The following is a 16,445-nucleotide window of genomic DNA, read 5'->3' as shown; positions in this document are numbered from 1 at the left end:
AGTATTTTTTTTTTCCGAGCTAAAGCATCCTTTGTGAGTTGTTGGGAATGCAAGCAAGAATACACACCTTCAACAATTTTTTTCTGAGCTGCAGAAATATTTCTTTTATTGTATACAGTTTCAAAATAAGAAAAATAATCCCCTTTATCAGTTTTATCCAAGTAGTGAAAATAAAATGCAATAAGAGCATACCACAGATCTTTGATTCTTTCTAAAACACATAAAATGTACACCCACCTATGGTCTGGTCTCTCCAAGGGCTTAAGTTTTTTAATGGCAAGGGATTCACAGATTTTGAAAAAATTTTCTCTTTTACTGCAGCTTTTCAGATCAAAATAGATGTCATCAAACAAAAGTATCTATCAAAACATGAAGCAAATTTTTTTGCAGTTATTAGCTGTGTGACATGTGTCACCATCAATATCTATCTAATAAGTGGGGTGCTTTGTTTGATCGTAGTCTGGTTTCAACAACCTTTTTTTTTTTCCACACATGGTCCATTAGTACACTAATTAAGTTTGCCCATGGAATATTATTATCTTCAATAGTATTAACAACTGCTTTAAAAACAGCTTCTGAATTGCAAGATACCATCTTTAGAGTTTCAAAATGATGAACTAAAACTTCATTTTGATTGTTGTCATAAAACTGCACCAATATTGCCAGTATACTTTCTTGAGCATTGCTAGTACTTTCATCCAAATTTAGAGAAAATGGAGTCTCCTTTAAAGTTTTAATGATATTTTCCTTAATAGCTTCTGCGAGCCCATATTTTATCTTATAACATGCAGTAGTCCTGGACATTTTCAACGAGTTTAGTGCCGTCTGATCGCGGCTCAACTGTTTGCAGAGTTCAATTAAATTGGGAGCTACATTGAAAGAAAGAGAATTCTCGGTGATAAACGAAGTTATTAATACCTTTTGGCGTGCTTTTCTTGTCACTATATCCAATGGCCGAGCATCAGTCTCCAGTAAATCATCAGTATTTTTTGAATTAGCATAATTACTTAAAAGTCATTGAATGTCTAATGCACTTTGAACATTTTATGTGCATCACAGTTTTAGAATGATTTGTGAAAGCCTTGAATCCTTCCCCACCATACTTCAGCAGTAAGTTACAAAAAAACACAATATGCTTGTCCAGCAACATTTATTTTCTTGCACCATGTGCCGATGGTATCCCCATTACCATTTCTCCGTTCAATCCAATTCCACCTAAATGCATTCCGGACACCTTTTTCTAATTGTATAATATCACTATTTATATCGAGAAATTTCATAGTGAAATTCTCTTGCGTACATAAATAAAAAAATATTTCAATAAACGAAAGGAAAAATTTACACGTGCATCAATAAATGAAACGAAAATTTTACACAGCGGAGAAAAAAAAAAGTTTAGAAGCGATCAATGACAAATAGCTAATACGGCGAAAAATCCCCATTCTCTACTTATGGCGCCAAACCAGGAGAGATAAGACCTTTGAACCCAGAGTCACGTGATCGGACATCTGTTCGAACGAAGTCTCTCCCTTTTTTTTCTGCCGCGCCTACTTGCCGAAAAGAATCCAGAAGAGAATGTCCGAGAACCGGGGGAATGAGTCATAACTTGCAATAAGGAAAGAACAAAAAAGAAGTTTTTCCCCCCTTTTCACGCATTATCACTGCCTTTGGAGAAAGAAATGAAAAGTTTTCACTACACACACTGACCTTGCGTTTTCTGCTTTCAAAGCAAACAAAATTACCCAGATCAAAATAAATCATTCATTATTATTCCTACTTCCTTTTGAACGACGATCCCCGGAATTTCCGGGAATCGAAGTTCAAAATCCCCGGAATTCCGGGGTTTCCCCGGAGCACAAACACCCCTGATAAAGTGACCATGTCTTTTGGCTTTAGTAGTGGCCAATGTCTGTGATGACTTGTTCCCGCCATTATTTTTGAGGGGGTGGGTACTGAAATTTAATCAGAATATGATATTTTGTTTTTATTGAACACAGTGTGAGTCCTTTGTTTAAAAGTTTCATTGCTTACTATTTCTTACACATACTGTTTTATTCCTATTTCTAAAGAAATAACAAATTTTCTTTCTCATCAACTATCAACTGCACAATCTTATTACAAGTTCATTCCAACCATCAATAAAATGCATTTCAGAAAGAAGTGAAACTGATCAGTGATATAATATAAAGCATGTAAATCCATGTACATATGCATTAGTTGGCCATTGTAATACAAGTAATCAAAAACTAAAACAAAATCACAGCAATGCTATTGAAAGAATGTGAATAACCAGAAAGTTATGCTATTTTATACACACTTATATGCTAAAAAATAATAATTACATTTTAGTACACCTATTGTGCTGAATGAATATCAACTTAAAATTTTACAGATTTAGATATATCTTTATTTCAACATCTTTGTGTTACTATTGACCCATTTGATATGCTTTGGATTAAGATATAATTACCATCGCTGGCTCAAGCACACTTAATTTCTTTCTAATTTTAAATTTATGTTAGTAAATTATGATTTAACTCTAGAAAAATTACTATTAAATCCTTACTTCGAAAAAAGACAAAACATTCTCACTTAATTTGGTTACTATTAACTGATAGTGGATTTAGTTTGTTCCCCTTGACAAGACAATTAATCTACGGTCAATCACAACTGCTGTAAAGTTTTAAGACAGATTAATTTTAGGGCAGTTCTAAAATTTTTTTACATGAGATGCAGCAGTACACCATGGAAAATATAAATAAAATTAAACAAAACATTTATAGACACTTTTAACACTCTGACTGGCAAAGACATACAGTCTAAAATATATATATATATATATATATATATTTTGTAATCTCTGCATGCATGCTGAAATACATGCTAGAAATTACAGCATTATATTAAAATGCACAAATTCAGTTGTAAAGCAGGTGGGTCATTTTGGGATTAAAATAAAGAAAATGTCTCTCTTTCATGGCAGTTTTTAGAAATTTGGAGTTTCTTAGCAAAGTCTTTGACAGTCCATTTTTAGAATATCTTTAAAAAAAGATGAGAAGCCTGGAAGACAAGAAAGGTGCAGTATAGTTGTGGCTTCTTCAGACAACATGAATGTATGGTCTTGGCAAAAGAAATAAAATCCTCAACTGTGTAACACACTGAATACTTGATATAAGTTCCTGCGTTTCTGATCACAGCACTTTTAAGGATTTATAATTATAAACCACCTCCACCACTACTTCGCACTCAGAATGATCAATCAAAATTTTTTCCCTTCTGGAACATAATAATTTTTATACAGCCAACTAAAGATTAAGGAATGTAAAGGGTAGTACCATAACTTCACTATGATATTACCAATTATTCATCAGGTTTATGTTAACTACACACACACAATCATCACAAATGCTCATTTCTTCACACAATGGAATACAATTCTTACCACAGAGAGAATATTTCAAGGAAGGAAACTATGAAAAATGCTATAAAATGAAATACTTAGCACATTTTAATGGTAAATCTTTCTTTATGACTACAGAATAATCATCAGCAAAACTATTACTATAAAAATGCTTGAATGAAATTACTATACAAATGCTTGAAATTCCTTATGTAGAAAAACTACACATTTTACACAATTTGCCTTATTTCACAGATAGTGTTTTTACATGCAAATCACTCTCCAATGTTTAATTAGATAATACCAGACAAAATTTACATCTTTAATATGACCAATGAATAGTATCTCAAATAAAAAATAAACCAGTTATAAGTTAAACTCAAAACTACTTATATACTGAGATATTCTACAATTATGATTTTTAACATGTAGTTGGAAGAAAAATATTTTCTACCAGAATAGCATCTAGTAAAAGCAATGAGACTGGCTAGATGGTTATCACACCAAGTTATACTTACATCATTAGCCCTTCCCTTTTGAACCAATTAAATATATGCTATTAATAACATACTACATTTAGTCCCAATATAAGTAAAATATTCATTCTGAAGTAAAGACAACTCAACTTCATATCATTTTATATATCTTAAGTCTTTTTAATTGCTCTAATGGAACTACAGAGGGTTGTTCACACAGTTTTGTAATGATTTTTATTTTTAATAATTGAAATTAAATATTAATTTACAAATACAAATGTGACTGGCATGAAATTGGAATAAGGTTTAATTACCGGCTGCAGCATTAAAAATATTTTCTCTAAAATGTCGCTGAAAAATAAAAAAAGGATCGAAGGCTATATTTTTGCCCTATCCGAAGAGAAATAATCTTATTCAATTTTTTTTTTCTTATTTTTAAAAAGAGAGAGATGTTAAAAGCATGGTTTTAATATTTCTGCACGTAAAAGACATAATTAATATGAAATGAAAGAAACGTCAAAGTTTACGTCTGACTCTGAAAAAGGCAATAACATACCCAACATAGGAATGTACAACTCTTATTAAATGTAAAGTAGCATCTCACATTCTAAAGGAAAATCCAGCCCCTCCCCCAAATCTTTAAACATCTCTGTAGGAACTGAGAACAAAATTATAAAATCTGATTTAAAGCTAATCAAAACAAAAAAACATAATGTGCGCCACCTAATGCCAAAACATGTTTCTCGGCGTAAGACTATGTGCAAATTGCTGTATGAAAATTGTTTGGTGGGTGAAAAACGGAAATACAATACAAAGTCTAATTCGGACCTCAAAGATACAAACTTCATGCGCATGCACATAATGTGTTTACGCATACGCGTTTAATGTATAACAGACGGTATTATCTAAGGGATTTCAGTTAATGTTGCAGATTGTGCTGTTCCTTAATCTTCTAATTGGATTCGACTTATTAATTTTTGCAGACTGTTAGAACAATTTTATAAAAATTAAGTTTGAATTTTCGATTATGCCAAAAAGTTTCTAATTCTGGAGCAGCCAAAGGATCTACAAAGCGAAAGCGTGTTTCGATGACCATAAAACAAAGTGGAATTGCTGCAAAAAATGGATAAAAGGCCTATTCGTCTCAAAATTATGCGAGAAGTACGACATTGGAAAGTCCACTATATATGACACAAGAAAAAAGAACTTTTTGATTTTTTTGTGGAAGCATCTTAAACAACTTACATTGAAAGAAATGTTTAATAAAGTAAACAAATAAATATTAAACCTTTTTTTGTAAATTTTGATACCCTTTAGATCATAATTGTTCTTTATTTCATTAATTACGATCTCATATTTTTAATTGTATAATTTCTGCATGCCATCTTACCAGATTTAAATTGATGATGTATAAACCAGAAAAACCCCTTATCCGGAATCGCAGAAGTCCCGACGAGTCCGGATTACGGACTTTGTACTGTATACAGTTACAAATGAAGCTTGGATATATTTATCTGACTACAACAGAAAAAGATTGATCTACTACTGAAAGAAGAAGAGAAAAAGACAATATATTGGTTCAGATAAAACAAGGAAGGTTTTTCTAAAGGTTTTATGTTTCTTACTGGATTCTCTTAACCAACTTAAAATAAAGAAAGGAGAAAAAAAAATGTCAAAATTAAATCAAAAATATGTTTTAACATTGATTTTTAAAGAAAAAATTCCTTCTCCTTATCCAAAATATCTTCACTGTGTTAAGTTCTATCAGGAAAAGTCTCCGAGCCATACCTGTAAATCCACGGCTCTATTTTTTGAAAAAATTAGAAATGAAACCAGAATTGAAGCTATTGCCTTTAAATAAATCTCATCTAAGTCCCCCGATGTTTCTCCTATAGATTACTGTGCATTTGGACTTTTAAAACAAGCTCTTTATAAGCAGCATTCCCAAACACTGGATGGATTGTGGAGGAGTGGAATAAAATCTACTTTGATGTTTTATGAAAAGGACTACTCTTTAAAATCAGGATGTAATATGATAGTTCAATAAAAGGGCTATCAAACTGAACATATTAGACAATAAAATTCAAAGGTTTATTTATATGTAATCTTTCAAAAATCATTACAAAAATGTATGAACACCCTCTGTACATTAGTGCATTGCAAATGACAGATCAAATTCTGTCACACAATTTAACATATAATTTTTTTAACACACAATTCTTTTTTAACCAATAGGGTATACGGTTATTCTTTCTAGTTGATCTAGTGACAATATGTTAATGTTTTACTCATGACAGATAAAGATCACAAATACAGAAAGCAAATTTGCACACATGCATTTTCATCGAGAATGCTTTGTATATTTTTAAGAAACAAGAGAAAACTATCTTAGAGAGAAAATATAAAATATGAGAAAAGATAAAATTAAAAAAATAATAAATAATAATTGTGTAATCAATTTGCACTTGCAAAGTGACAAAGATTGCAAGTTAGAATATGCAACTGTAATTTGCAAACTTTACCATAATTTTATGAAAACAATTTTTATCAGTTATTACATAAAGAAATGGCAACAACTCCAAAACATTTTTAACATGATATGAAATGTACAAGTGCACAAACACATAGAGAATAACTACAATTAAAAATTATTTCAAAATATGAAGGTAAATGGAACTACTATTACAAATTTGAAAACAAAGGAGAAGGCCATATTTTCTGTATAGGTACTAGAAAATGGTTTAAAACAGTTGCACTAATAAAAAATTTAAAATTTATGCTTTAATAAATATTTTATTAATTTTCTTGCTTTCAAATTTTAATACAAAGGTACCCTAAATTAGAAACTTCTTACTATGAAAATTTTTTTTACATCCCATGTTGGTTATTAGGTAAGAAATTTCAGGTCTTTGAAAATTATTCTCAAGAAATGAACTGCATTGACTTTACAATACACCATTTTTTAATGTTACAAAACAGATTCACAAAATATTCTTTCTACATATTTTGTAAAAATACATTCTTTTGCTCGTTCATTTTGTGAAATTACATAATATATGTAATAGATAGTAAGACAAAGACTGCTTATTCTTGCTAATATTTAAATATCTACATATTTTTTCAATTTAACTCAGAGCTGAAAATAGTTAAATTCTTTATTAACTAATATTCGACTCTATAAATGCCAAAACCTGAAATTCACAGCTGATGGTCTATCTGTTTGACTTTTACTGTATGATCTGCAGAACCAGCAATATTTTTCTGGCTTGAAATCTTTAACAAGTCGGTAAAATTTCCAAGCAAGCACCATTTAGTTACTTTCAAATATATCAAAATGTACGAACACTATTTGCAGTTTCATTTAGTTAAACAAGTGGTCAATTTCATATACACATTTTTTGCTTTACTATCTGACCACATTAAAAAAAATTGGTTTAAAATTTAATTTGTGTTTTCGCTTAAGCTATTTTCAATAGTTAATCATTTTAAACAAATGGCAGATTTTGGCGGATTTTTTTTTTTTTTTTTTTTAATTCTGAAGTGGTTAAAAGAAGCAACAAACGACAATAAAACCAAAATACAAAACCAGTCATAAGAAAATTGATTAAAAATACAAAATGATTTTTATAGCCCAAGATTTTATACATAAAAAATAATAACTTCTATATAAAGGCATATTTGCCAAGCTTGAAATATTGAAAACCAGGGGATTTTGAGAGTTTAGGGGGCTATGTGGCAATCCTATTTTAAAAGAACTCTGAATTCACCTTATGTATGAATACAGTTATCGATCTATTTAGAATATGATTCTGATAAAAATGTATTGGTAGGCAAGACCAACTTTTATTTATCAAAGTAATTTTAAATATGATGAAAATAAAATTATTAATTAACGTACATACTATTCTACAAACTTACTAATTCATTATTTATTGATATAAAAAAAGTAAATGCAAATATTAACTATATCAAAGGAACAGCTGGAATCGCAGTCTCGAACCAATGAGAACATCAAAGAAGTTTGACAACTGTTGCCGAAAAAACTGTCATCCATTTCTTCAAATGGTAGTAGATGAGCTTATAAATGAAGATATACTCACAAAATTAATACTTGGGAGGGAAAAAAAATCTCATATTAAAAATGATGTAGCAGCATAGAATCTGTGCTTGTAGTTTTATTTTCTGAAATGCCATTAAAATGTTATTTTTAAAAATAAATACAAATGATTCCATTAGTTAATTAAAAAACCCATTAAATTCCAATAGCTTCAGTAATAATAGTTTCACAAAATAAAATATTCAATAGCTTTCATAATTGGGCAGAAGATAAAATAGCAGGAAAAAAGAAATAATTAAACCAATATTAGGGGCACCACCTAATAAATGACTAACTAAAAATGGCACATCACATACTACATTATTATCTTAATTCTGTCCTTTGTAAACTGACTTCAGAACAGAAAGAAGACAAAACTTAGCAAAGCAAGTCTGAAAAGCTATAAGCAGTTTCTGCTGCATGATAATGCACAGTTACTACTTATAACATCAAACAGTGTCTTAAAAAAGAAAACTGTTTTCAAGTACCTCTTTTACTTTCATATGATGGCTAGACTACTTTCTCTTCCTTAAAATCAAGTCTTCCATTGAACGCCTTTATTTTAATATTTCTAAAGAGATTCAGAACACTGTAAGCAAAAACTTAATGAGGGGTAGTCTATATTTTAGGCTGCTCATTAGACTATTGCCAAATTGTTTCATTTATGGCAACTGGAGTATTTTATGTTGAATGTTATTGAAACTCTACTATGACATGATTCAAGTATTTCGACTGTTGGGAAAACATTTCTCAGGGCTTATTTATACATTAGAAGTTGATTAGGAAGTATGTTGTTTATTTTGTGCTTTACACCATAAAATGCCTGCTGGTGCCAAGGTTAACCTGAAGTTTCTGTATGCTCTGGAACCAATGGGGAGAAAAAACATCAGTTGACTGGTATGTAAATGAAGATTTAAATGGCTTTGTTCACCTTTGGGTAAATATAAATTACGCAGCCACATTTAGATTCAGAAACTGGAGCTCCTATCAATTCCATGGAAGGAATGTGGAGTGTAATAAAACGGGATTTTTGAAAAATCCCACCAGCAGTAAAGAGGATATTTTTACATTTGTGAACTTATATGGAAATAGCAATACAGATTCTAGTTCACATTTCTAGTTTAAACAGATTTTTGGACTATTTTCGGTGCTACTTTGGTAGACGGTTGCATGGATTTTTGGCGATTTACGTTGGCGCGATTTCTACAAACGTCAGCCATCTTGAAAAACGCTGTTTTTACGCATAGTAAAGTATTCGAAACTTAAAAAAAAAAAAAAAAAAAAAAGTTAGAAATAATGGATTAATTTTTTTGTTGAAAATGTCGTTTTTTAAGATGGCAGACAAGTGTAAATAAATAAATTTACTATGAGTATAAAATACTAAAGTAAGGTTATTATTACTTTCATATAGCAAAGAAGAGAATAAAAACACCGCTATAAAAACATTGTGCCAGCGTTTAATTAGATTAAAATATTACTGAAATTGAATATCGAAATAAAAAACATCATCCAACATTTAAAAGAATTAGAATATTATTAAATTTAAATACTTTAAAATACGTTATATAGAATATAATATATATATATATTATATAGAATAAATACATTTACTACGAGTATAAAATACTAAAGAAAGGTTAAATTATTACTTTCATATAGCATAGAAATAGAATAAAAATACCACTATAAAAACATTGCGCCAACGTTTAATTGGATTAAAATATTACGTAAACTGAATATCGAATTAAAAGCCATCATACCAACGTTTAAAAGAATTAAAATATTACTTAAATTAAATACTTTAAAATAAGTAAATAAGAACGCTTCGTACACTAGAGCTAAAATGACAGCAATTAGTTTATTGTTGGTAAAAAAGGAGGAATGTCTAATAATTTTCTTACCGTTACAGCGGTTATTTCTTCCAACATGACCACAATATCATATACAGCCGTCTCAGAATCGGCTCTTCTAACGGTCTTCATCTGTGATCTACATTTTCGCACTTCATTGAAGAAACAATTAGCGACGTTTCCTTCAAAAATTTAAAATAAATTTCCTCTGACCCTTGTAAGAATTTATAAATAAATCTTTGGCGGCGAAAATAAGGTCTCAAAGGACAATTTTTTGATTCCGAAACCAAAAATTCTTGGTACTTATCAAAAACAACATTCATCTTTGAAGGAGACATTTTTGAAGGAATTCAAAGATACGAATTAAATTTTAAAATGGCACGGTAATGCACAAATTTTCAGCAACCTATCAGGAAGCTGATTACAGGTCATTAATGCACAAATATTCTAAAACCAATCAGAGAGCTGATTACATCACGCCTAGAATTAAAATTATTTAAATAATCATACATAATAAAATCATTTTAAAAAAGAAATGCAAAATTAAATTGTATTTTAATATTTAACAGCCATAAATGATGCTTAAAACATTAGATTAAATTTATAGATATTAAAACCAATTACTTTTAAAGTAAGGTGACATCAATGATTACATCATCCACAGCATAAAATTTCGTAAAATATGATAAAGAATACAATTTTTATTTCAAATAAAAATGCAAAATTAAATTGATTTTTAATATTTAGAAGCCATAAATAATATTTAAAACACGGAATTTATGCATAATAACACGCATTATTTTTTTAAATAAAATGTCAACAAAGTATCAGTTACCATAAATAACTTATCCAGCAATGGGTTTACCATAAGTCGTATTACTCGCCAAAGGAAAAATTGCCAAAAACTCGCCAAAATCCGTGCAACCGTCTACCAAAGTAGCACCCTATTTTCAGTTTATTTCAGATACAAGCCTATGCTACAGCCATTTTTTACTGTTTTTTAAATGGCACGATTCCATGTTAGTACAAATATGCACAGTATCTTTCTGTTAACGGAAATCAGAAAAATTTTTATCTTTATTTTTAAACACATAAGCAACTACAAACACATAGTATTACTATGTGTTAATGAATTAAATCAGATGAAAACCAACATCATTTTGATACCCTTTAGATTTATCACAGTTTTAATCCATTTACCGAATATAATTTAAATTTTGTATTGATAAGGAAATATGTATAAAATTAAAAAATACCTGTTTAACAGCTTGTTGAGCAGATTCACGAGAACAATAAGTAATAAAAGCATAACCCCGATTCTGTCCAGTCAGTGGATCCATCATAAGCCGCAAATCCCAAATCTGGCCACATTTTTCAAATACAGGTATTAATTCATCTTCAAAGATATTTTTAGGTATTTTTCCAACAAAAACCTAAAAACAGAAAATACATCATAAAGCATTAACCATAAAAAATTATCAGATAATGTATAAAGAGAAATACTCTGTAATTCTACCTCACAACCACTGCCAGGTGGAGCCTTATCCCAGTTAGGTGGAGGTCCTCCATATTTCCGTTGACCTGTTGTAACATCTAATGTGTAACCAGTTCGATCTAATATGGCCTACAGAAAAAAATAACTGGATAAAAGTTAATCAAATTTATTCAATACTTCATAAAATGGTACTTTTCCATTAACACCTGCCATACTTTTTGGCTCCTATATGCCAAGATATGGCTTGACTATCTAAGAACCGTATTTGAGTAAACAAGAAAAATTAAATATACAGATACATACCATTACAAAATTAACAGCAAAACACATGGCAGGTGCAACACAGAAAAATAGCCATAAAATTAACTCTCATACAATGACAGTTCAGTTATGAACTTAAAAGCAATTTTTGCTTTCCTGAACATTAGCCAGGCTTTGAAACTACAGCATTTAGTTGGTTTTCATCTGATTAATTTTACAAAAGTAATGCTTTTTATAAGTACTTCCTTCATTCTTTCAACTGCATCTTAATTTTGTTAAATTTTAAAACCTTATTTTATATTCAAAAACATACAAAAGTTTAACTTTTAATTCATAACAGGCCTTAAAATCTTTTATATTTTGTTATTTCTCCTTTTTACCTTAAAATGAACACAAATTTTTATGAAAATGCATCTTTTCAAAATTGATAGCTATAGCATGGTTCTTATGCACATCCACGATTTTTAATATTTTAACTTCTATGAACCAATACAAAACAATAACAGCAAAACATGTCTTACCACTTTGCAGACAGGTGCAATTTTAAGTAAAACTTGAAAATTTATAAAAGCTATTTATTTGATGAAATTTAAAGAGACTGACTAAATATATACAGATTTGACATTTTTGTCATCACGATTTCCTGTCTGCAGTGGATTCCATTATAAATTTTCTCTTTTCTTTATGCTTGCCTTCTTAGCAAATCTTTAATCTCTTTTATTTCTACCAGATACAATGTAATTTGTCAAAAATATGAATAACAAATAGGTATGTCCATCATAAAGCTTACATTTTTTCACTGTGTGTTATTTTACTAAGTATTAACGTCAACGCTTGTGTCACAGTGTCTAAATGGCATAAGCTTTCGGTCCCAACATTTCGCCTCGAGATGTTGTTGATACTACAGTCAAAAGTCGTTAATCCGGACTCGTCGGGACTTCGGCGATTCCGGATTATAGATCATCAGTTTAAATCTCATAAGATGGCATGCAGAAATTCTAAAATTAAAAATATGAAACCGTAATTTATGAAATAAAGAACAATTATGATCTAAAGGGTATCAAAATTTGCAAAAAGAAAAAGCTTAATATTTATTTGTTTACTTTATTAAACATTTCTTTCAATGTAAGTTGTTTAAGTTTTGCTTCGTTTCATGTGATAATACTTTCTCTTTAATTCTATTAAACAGATATAATTTCTTGTTCAGTTACAAAGTTCTGCTGTTCAAGCCCTATTATTGCTGTGTCGAGAATACTGACTAATTTGTCAATCGAAATTTTTCGTCTTCAATAACCTCTGTCACTTTCTTCGCTATCGGAAGCGAATTATAATGACAAGGAACTTGTTTTAAATCATATCAAAGACGGAGCACATTGAGATGAAATACTACATTTGATAAGAAATTATAAGCCAAATAAAATAAAAACATCTGCTCTGAAGATAAGGATAGTGCTGACAGATCAACTTCCAATTCATTATGTGCCCCGCCACGGCATTCCCCCCCCGCCGAGCAGTTTGAAATTGATAAACAGATTTCGGATTTCAAAACATACTTTCGCTTTAGATCCTTTACATATTAACAAATATATATCGGAAATTCTATTTGATATAATCGAAAGTTTAAGCTTACTTTTATAAAATTGCTCTTACAGTCTGCAAAAAATAATAAGCTGGATCCAATTCGAAAATTAAGGAACAACGCAATCATCAACATTAACTGAAATAGATAATTATTTAGCTTATATGTCCATTATACATAAAACGCGCACGCGAAAACGTATTCTGCACTTGCACACACTCATATGCGCAGTTGTAAAAGGTCTTACGCGCACGCGTAAACGCCTGTGCGCATGTGTCAACGTGGCGCATGTGCAGAAAGTTTTTAGTTTTGAGGTCCGTATTATAGATCATTCCAAATTATGGGTGTCCGAATTAACGACTTTTGACTGTATTAATTTTTTTTTTTCCCTTTATAAGGTGAAATTTTTCAAACATATTCCAAAATTTAAAAAGCTATCTCTTTTATAATGAAAATATCCGAGCAGATTTATAGTGAATACATTTGCCTTGTAGCTTTTTCTAATTGTCAACTTGATTAAGTTACCTTTATTTTTTCTTCATCTGGACCTTTTGTTGTTACTGCTGGTGTTCCCATCTTTGTCTTTTGGCGATATGTTTTCATTATTCCACATAAATAAGCACTTTTGTTAGATACATGTTCAAGGCTACTGTCCATGAATTCTTTTAACACAGTTAAAGCACCATCAACAGGAAATTCTTTCAGAGCTTCCAGAGCTCTTTCGTCCAACTCAGAAAATGTTAATTTGCCTAAAAAATATAAAAAACTCAGCAGACATTCTTACTATTTTTGAAGGTAAGATAGAAAACTTTAAATAAGCATTACCTGCAGTAAAAAGTTCTTCTAATTTAAGTACAACATTTTCAGCTAAGCCATAATCCGAGAGCTCTTTGGATTTTGAATTTGTTTCCATCGGTTCACCATTCTTTTCTTCTGCCATCTCTTGATCATTTACTTCATTACCCTCAGCCATGCTATCAATAAATTTTTTTTAAAAATTTATATAAAAGCAGATTAAAATTTTTATTGCACATTTTGAAAGGTAAATTAATAAAGGAATGATAACCAACATTAAAATCCACAGTTTGGTATAATACACATAACTGCTCAAAATCAGTGACATTGCAAAGTTACATAAATGAAAAATTTAGTCTGCATATTCTCAGACCTATTTTGCGATGAACAAAATCGGTTAATCTTTGGATTATGGCAAGTTGGCAATTTTTTGGCAAAAATTTGGCGACCAAACCTGCTGCAGGAACCTGCTAGTTTCTGTTTGAACGCCATTTTGTTTTCACGAAGTAAAGGCATGTTTTTTTTTTTTTTTAACTCAACATTTTTTCCCAACAATCTGCTAGCCGAATTACGCTTATACTAGAACTTTTCTGGAACAAAAGTGCTTAATCATGACGAAGATTAGGTGCGAAATTGGGACAAAGTGCAGAATCGCCCACTGCTTGCCGCGTTTTTAAGAATTGCACATACACGTTATCATCCATGTACACGTCGACCTATTTTCACTTAAAAAACATCCCAGAATTGCACAAAAATGGCATTGAGCACACTCTTGACTTTATCCATGTACACTGCTAAAGTCCTAGCTAGTAACCTTTATCGCCTTATCAAAATGTCGCCAAACTACCAGTTACCATATTCCAAAGATTAGGCACAAAATCTATGTTTTGCTTTCAAAGCTTCAACTTTAGATGGTAATATTTTTAATTAAATTTAAATTTTCAGAAGAAACATTTTAAACAATCTTTCATACAGTAAAACATAATGACAAATGCCTGATTGACTACTGTGTTTACTTACATTAATAGTCACTGGCAATGTAAAAATTCTCTGGCTGCTTCTTACAGTTTTACAGAATGAGAATGGTCAGGAAAGAGTCCTCTTTTCTAACTCTGCCAGCCATCCAACCAGTATAGTGGTTAGTGATGATGACTACTGTGTTAGAGTGGTGACACTGAATACTGTAATGATGGGCCCGGGTCTGAACTCTGGAGACAGCATGGATGTTTTAAGTATATAGTGCCTGTATTGTAAGGGGGCACTAAAAATACATTACAAGTTGAGAGCCCTCTCAAGAAATTAGCACTAGGAAAAGAAGAGACCCTAAGATGGGACACCCTCCCAGAAATTTCTCCCTCAAAACTGGGAAAGGACTATTATTGCACAACCAACGGTGAAGTTTTGGTATCCTGAGTACTTCTACCTGTACCTGTCAAACTCTGCCCCTCTCAGCAAACTGACATACATGACATGGATCCTAGCAGATTCCTTGGCACGCCCACCTATATGGCGTGTATCGAAGTGTACATGGACAAAGTCAAGGAAGTACGCAATTCTAGAATTTTGTTTAAGTGAAAACAGGTCAATGTGTACATGGATACCGAGTTTGAGCAATATTTTTACTTGTTATTTTCGAGTTGGTGATTTTGAGAAACGCACGAAGCAGTGGGTGATTCTGCACTTTTCCAGTTTGTCACCAAGGGTACAGGCTCTCCTAGGAGTTGACCAGTCTTATCACACAGGCTGCTGTCATAAAACTCAGTCAATTCAAAAGTGAAATAAATGAAAGAACCAAAATGCTATAAGAACTATGGAAATAATTTGTTAATCTTTATTGACACTAGCAAAGAAATTACATCAGGCCTCCCTACCAACTTGTATACTATAGATGTACTTTACTTTATTAAAAATATAAAATCAAGATTCAAATTATTGGAACTTATACTTACTACTCAGCTTATTAATAGAAGAATGCTTAATGACATATTTTATCTAATAATGACTATAAAAACAATTATCTGCAATTGTACATCTTTCTTTTTATTATTATTCTCTAATTTATGGGTTTAGTAACACTTGTTAACTTTTTATATCCGTTTTACAGTTTTCATCTGCCAAATTTGTTGAAACATTATATGCTAAGATAAGAAAATACACCTAGTCTGAGATGTAAACTATATTTCCTCCATAGCGTAAATAATTTTTTTGGGTGAAAAAAGGAGTCTTTTCATACCAATCAAAATATGGCAAAGTAATAAGGGATGCTTTATGTTCATTATAGCCACACACTCAAATGCTACTTGCCTTTTTTCTTAATATTTTATGGTGCATTATAGTTTCCTCATAAAATGAACCATAAACATACTGATATAACTTATATACATTAATTAAGCAGCTGTCTAATTTATTTCTCTACTACCACATAGCACTGCTTTGCACAAAGAATTTCGTGAAATGAATACTTATAACGAAAATCCGATAATAGTCAAAATA

The 16,445-nt window shown here is 30.7% G+C and overlaps 1 protein-coding gene across 3 annotated transcripts in view; it reads right to left on the bottom strand.

Moving 5' to 3' along the window:
* The window catches only part of LOC118198943 (heterogeneous nuclear ribonucleoprotein R-like), a 41,355-nt gene that overhangs the window by 23,880 nt on the left and 1,030 nt on the right, over positions 1-16,445 (bottom strand). For all 3 annotated transcript variants that reach the window (XM_085819582.1, XM_085819584.1, XM_085819583.1), the window contains exons 2-5: positions 13,983-14,131; positions 13,683-13,906; positions 11,339-11,446; positions 11,079-11,255 (exon numbers count right to left, since the gene is read on the bottom strand). In XM_085819582.1, the coding sequence (XP_085675708.1) occupies positions 11,079-11,255; positions 11,339-11,446; positions 13,683-13,906; positions 13,983-14,130 (657 nt within the window). In that variant the 5' untranslated portion in view covers position 14,131. The remainder of the gene's footprint in view (positions 1-11,078; positions 11,256-11,338; positions 11,447-13,682; positions 13,907-13,982; positions 14,132-16,445) is intronic.

This window comes from Stegodyphus dumicola, chromosome 6 (assembly GCF_044657685.1).
Source record: "Stegodyphus dumicola isolate Sdum_Otavi_A_Nest chromosome 6, ASM4465768v1".
Lineage (NCBI taxonomy): Eukaryota > Metazoa > Arthropoda > Arachnida > Araneae > Eresidae > Stegodyphus > Stegodyphus dumicola.
This window is presented reverse-complemented; position numbering and strand designations above follow the sequence as displayed.